This window comes from Microtus pennsylvanicus, chromosome 2 (genome assembly GCF_037038515.1).
Source record: "Microtus pennsylvanicus isolate mMicPen1 chromosome 2, mMicPen1.hap1, whole genome shotgun sequence".
NCBI classification, from domain to species: Eukaryota; Metazoa; Chordata; class Mammalia; order Rodentia; family Cricetidae; genus Microtus; species Microtus pennsylvanicus.
In genome coordinates this window covers 139224571-139227448 of record NC_134580.1, presented here as the reverse complement: position 1 = coordinate 139227448, position 2878 = coordinate 139224571, and the positions used below count along the sequence as shown (strand labels likewise).

The window sequence follows — 2878 nt, the reverse complement described above, 5'->3', positions numbered from 1 at the left end:
AAACCCATAATCTTGAAGGAACCAAGGGTTTTAAACAGGCAAGAGCAAAGGATGTGCCAACAGGAGTCTCAATGGGTACAAACACCTGCTCTTTAAAGCCGATGACCTAAGTTCAATCACGGGACCCCACAGAAGAGGAAAAGAAATCAGTTCCCCAAAGTTATCTTCTGAACTTCGTAAGCACACCTGGCGGGCAAGAACACGCACACACGCACACACGCACACACACACACACACACATACACATACAAGCACACACACATACACACACACACACAAGCACACACACATACATACACACACACACATACAAGCACACACACATACACACACACATACAAGCACACACACATACACATGTAATCATAGCATAGAAACATATTAAAAGCAACTGATGCCGAAATAAGGTTTTTATTGGGAAACACGTGATTGCTATTATCTGTAATGCTACAAGAATGTTCTGACACTTCAATTTGGAACTGTCATTTGAAGGGATGCTATCAAGCCCCAAAACTAGTAGGAAATGGAGATTTCAATACTCGAAAGCAAATGAAGTCAGATAGGATGTCTTTATTAGCGAGCATTGGTATGAGCATGCGCCCAAGTAAGAAAGCCTCAGGGGCAGCAGTGTGAGTGGATCAAGAGCATCTAGGACAGCAGGAGAGTCGGCATCTTGAATACATCACGGTCCACACAGGTCAGGTGACTCCTATGGAGAGAGGACATAGACGGACATGCACAAGAGTGAAAACTAGCAGACAGGAAGTGAGTGTGGCCAGGTCCCTTGTCTGCTTGGACCAAATTATGGCCATTTGGAGCACTAGCCACGACTGGTCACTGGGCCCACAGTTCTGTTGCTTTCCTTCGCTTGACACGAAGTGCCCCTTGATGCAAACATGCAGGTGAGATCCTTTTCCTCCTGGACGGAAGATTTCTCTCCAGATAGAGCAAACATCCCCTGGAACGGACCCCTCACCACCCTAGTGCCTCCCTTTTCACAGTTCCCGCATCACAAACAGGGATGGTTCTTAGGACTCCTTTGCCTCCTTTATTCACAAAGATGAAGCAAAACTCCATGGATCAGTGGTCTCTACAGGATGAGGGAACCCTATATGGGATGAAGAACACTAACTGGTATGTGAAACAAAAGCACTCATGCTTTGTAACAACGTAGCAAGAAACTGAGCCATATCCATGGAAAGCATAAGAAGTTACAAAAATACATCTTAAATTTACATGATCTTATAAGTGCTGTGTGTTCAGAGCAGAATGGCTGCACATGTGCAAAATAAATGTAGAAGAGACTCATTAAGAAGAGGAATTTGAGGCACACTGAGAGCTCAGGGAGCTTGCCCTGCCTCTGCCGGGTGCTTGCTTCACAGAGAATGGACTCAGCTCCATACACTTTGCTGTCAGCACATCCTTGCTGACAATCTCACGCTGGGCCCAGGCAGTCCGCCGTGTTCCACCTACAAACACTGGGGTAGATAGCTCTCCCGCCTGCTGAGACACTTACCTCTAAATGTGTCTTGGCCTTGACCGATAAGGGATGTGTTATTCTGTGAAGGCATCTTGATACAGGATTAACTCTCCGTTTGGACAGTAGCACGTCTGTTGAGCTTGGTGGAAAGGCTTTGTGTGATGAATTCCACCCTGCAGTTGCCCTTGAAACTGCACAAAATACCCATCATAGCCTTGGAAACGCTGTCTGAATTGCGGAAGGAACTCTGCTCTTCTCCTGGCCCGGCCAAGCTTGCTTTTGAGCCTGTGAACCATTTTATGCCGCTGACGCACTTGGGCCTGGTCTTCATCCAGGGCATGTACTTTGCCCTTGATTTGCTGAGGAAAGGCTTCCTGGAGAGTTTGTGATGCCTGGGAGGATTTCAGAGGGGCTCTGTGGGATTTCAGCTTGATTTGTGATTTCACCTGGCCTAGGGTCTTTAGCTGGCCTGTTTGGGACTTCACCTGGGCTGCGTGGGATTTTACTTGTGTTTGGGATTTTATTTGTGAATGGGACTGAAGTCGGGATTTTTGTTGGCTAATCTCGTCTTCTTCATCACAAACTATGTCTTCGCTTACACCTGTCTGTTGCTGTGAACTCTGAGTCTCTCCCAGGTCAGCATCAGCATCCTGGCCATACACACGGTGCTTAGTTTGCTCAAAACTGCTTTCATCAGCTCCATCCTCCTGTGCTCTTCTGGACTCATACTGGAAATGGTCTTTCTGGAAATATACAACTGGGGACGTTTTTACTAGAAAGTGTCCTTTTGTCTCACCTGGTAATGACAAAATGAATGTTTGAGTTACACTGTCTGTACAGCCCCCTCTAGTCTTATCCCAGGATTTTCCCCGTCAACCCGCTGAGTTGCCCACAAGGCAAGTGGGTTTGGGTGGAGAACAGTCAGCATCCATCAAGATCACCCCGTGGAGGGTTCTTCTCCCTGCCAGAGCACCCTGTGGACATGCTCCCTGGTGCCTTCCTGCCAGGCGACTCCCTGCACTCACCATAGATTCCTATCCCAGCTGCTTGCTTCTCCAGAAGGAGGAGCAGAGAAAGGCTGAAGAAGACGGACTTCATCTCACCAGGAGGGGCCTTCACTGAGAGCTCAGTTGACCATTGCTTTATATGTTGCTTGCTGGGTGCATAGATGTGGCTGGAGTCACAAAGGGCCTTACCCGTTCCCACTTATCTGGCATGCGGCCTCTGCCCTCTTCTCAGTAGGAGACATTGTCAATATTCCTAGAGACCGTAGACGCATGATGTCGGAGTCTTTGTCTAACCTCACATGTCCCAGAAAATCTTTATCGCCACTTCAAGATCATCACATGATGTTTCCAGAAGCAATGCCAGGCAGAGATCACAAGAGTGACCTGGGCC

The 2878-nt window shown here is 47.8% G+C and overlaps 1 protein-coding gene across 1 annotated transcript; it reads right to left on the bottom strand.

Moving 5' to 3' along the window:
• Nucleotides 1-401: 401 nt before the first annotated feature.
• On the bottom strand, nt 402-2626 carry LOC142845165 (seminal vesicle secretory protein 3A-like). The gene is made up of 3 exons (XM_075963927.1): nt 2506-2626; nt 1517-2276; nt 402-709 (listed from the first exon to the last, which is right to left on the bottom strand). Exons 1-2 carry the CDS (start codon nt 2576-2578, stop codon nt 1555-1557), a joined length of 795 nt encoding a protein of 264 aa, XP_075820042.1. The 5' UTR covers nt 2579-2626; the 3' UTR covers nt 402-709; nt 1517-1554.
• Between the last annotated feature and the right edge of the window lie 252 nt (nt 2627-2878).